The sequence below is a fragment of the Penaeus monodon genome, chromosome 29, assembly GCF_015228065.2.
Source record: "Penaeus monodon isolate SGIC_2016 chromosome 29, NSTDA_Pmon_1, whole genome shotgun sequence".
Lineage (NCBI taxonomy): Eukaryota > Metazoa > Arthropoda > Malacostraca > Decapoda > Penaeidae > Penaeus > Penaeus monodon.
Window position 1 is genome coordinate 3726411 of NC_051414.1, and position 1099 is coordinate 3727509.

Genomic DNA, 1099 nt, shown 5'->3' on the forward strand with positions numbered 1-1099 from the left:
GGCGCCCCGGACAACCCGAGGAGGACATAGGAACTCACCCTCGTAGTCCCAGAGACCGTAGAAGGGCTGGCCAGAAGGACCGTCGGGCTTGGGGTCATTGAAGAAGGGAGCCGTGACGTTCATCTCAACACCTGCCTGGAACATTGAGGAGAGATGGCGATTAAAATTCATTAAATGACTGATATGACGATGAAAAAGGTGACCATATTTACAGCACTTAAACAGCCAAATCTTTATAGTAAGTATAACGACATAGAACAATGATTTTAAAAAATTTCTCCTGTCAGTATTTTGACGTATGAATAGCGACAAAGGACAGTAAAAAAGAATGATAACTAGCATATTACAACACACCCAAATCTTCTCTCTCTATATATACGTATTTTCAATATTTTGTTGCTAGCATTTGAAGTAAGAAAAACGCCAGTGAAAAGTGATTAAGGAAAGTTATCAGCCATATTACAACACTCAAATATTTTCTCTGTATATACGAATCTTCATTATTTTTTTTCTGCACGGATCCTCAGTCTACTTTTGCAGGTATCCTCAATATCTTTCTTCGCGGATCTTCAATATCTTTCTACAAGAATCTCCAATCTATTTTTGCCCTTATCGCTCATTATCTTTATGCACGGATCCTCAATATATTTCTGCAAGGATCATCAGTATCTTTCTACACGGATCCTCAATATATTTCTGCAAGGATCATCAATCTATTTTTGCACTTTTACACATCCTAAACAGCTTTCAACAAGAATCCTCATTATTTTTCTGCACGTATGCTCAATATCCTTCCACTAGCATTTTCAAACAAGAATAACGTCAATGGCCAATACATTAACCTCCGGGAGACGAATTTTCCTTACCTCGAATCCTTGGAGTTTAATTTCGACAGGTTCGTGAGTGACGGGTTTACTATTCCATTCTGTCTTGATGTGGTATCGGAAGATCCTACACGGATGGGGGGGAGAGGAAATTTGGACATTAATATCAGATCATAGTTTCATTTACTTCTACACCTGGATCGTGCTGTGTACCGTGCGTCAGGTCAATATAGTTTTAATCATTCGATACTAATAGCAACGATGTGGTACGTCAG

The 1099-nt window shown here is 39.0% G+C and overlaps 1 protein-coding gene across 2 annotated transcripts in view; it reads right to left on the bottom strand.

The window, feature by feature from the left end:
• The window catches only part of LOC119591909, a gene marked incomplete at its 3' end in the record, with an annotated part of 31088 nt that overhangs the window by 2913 nt on the left and 27076 nt on the right, over window positions 1-1099 (bottom strand). For both annotated transcript variants that reach the window (XM_037940662.1, XM_037940663.1), the window contains 2 exon segments: window positions 39-135; window positions 867-951. In XM_037940662.1, coding sequence (XP_037796590.1) covers window positions 39-135; window positions 867-951 — 182 coding nt within the window.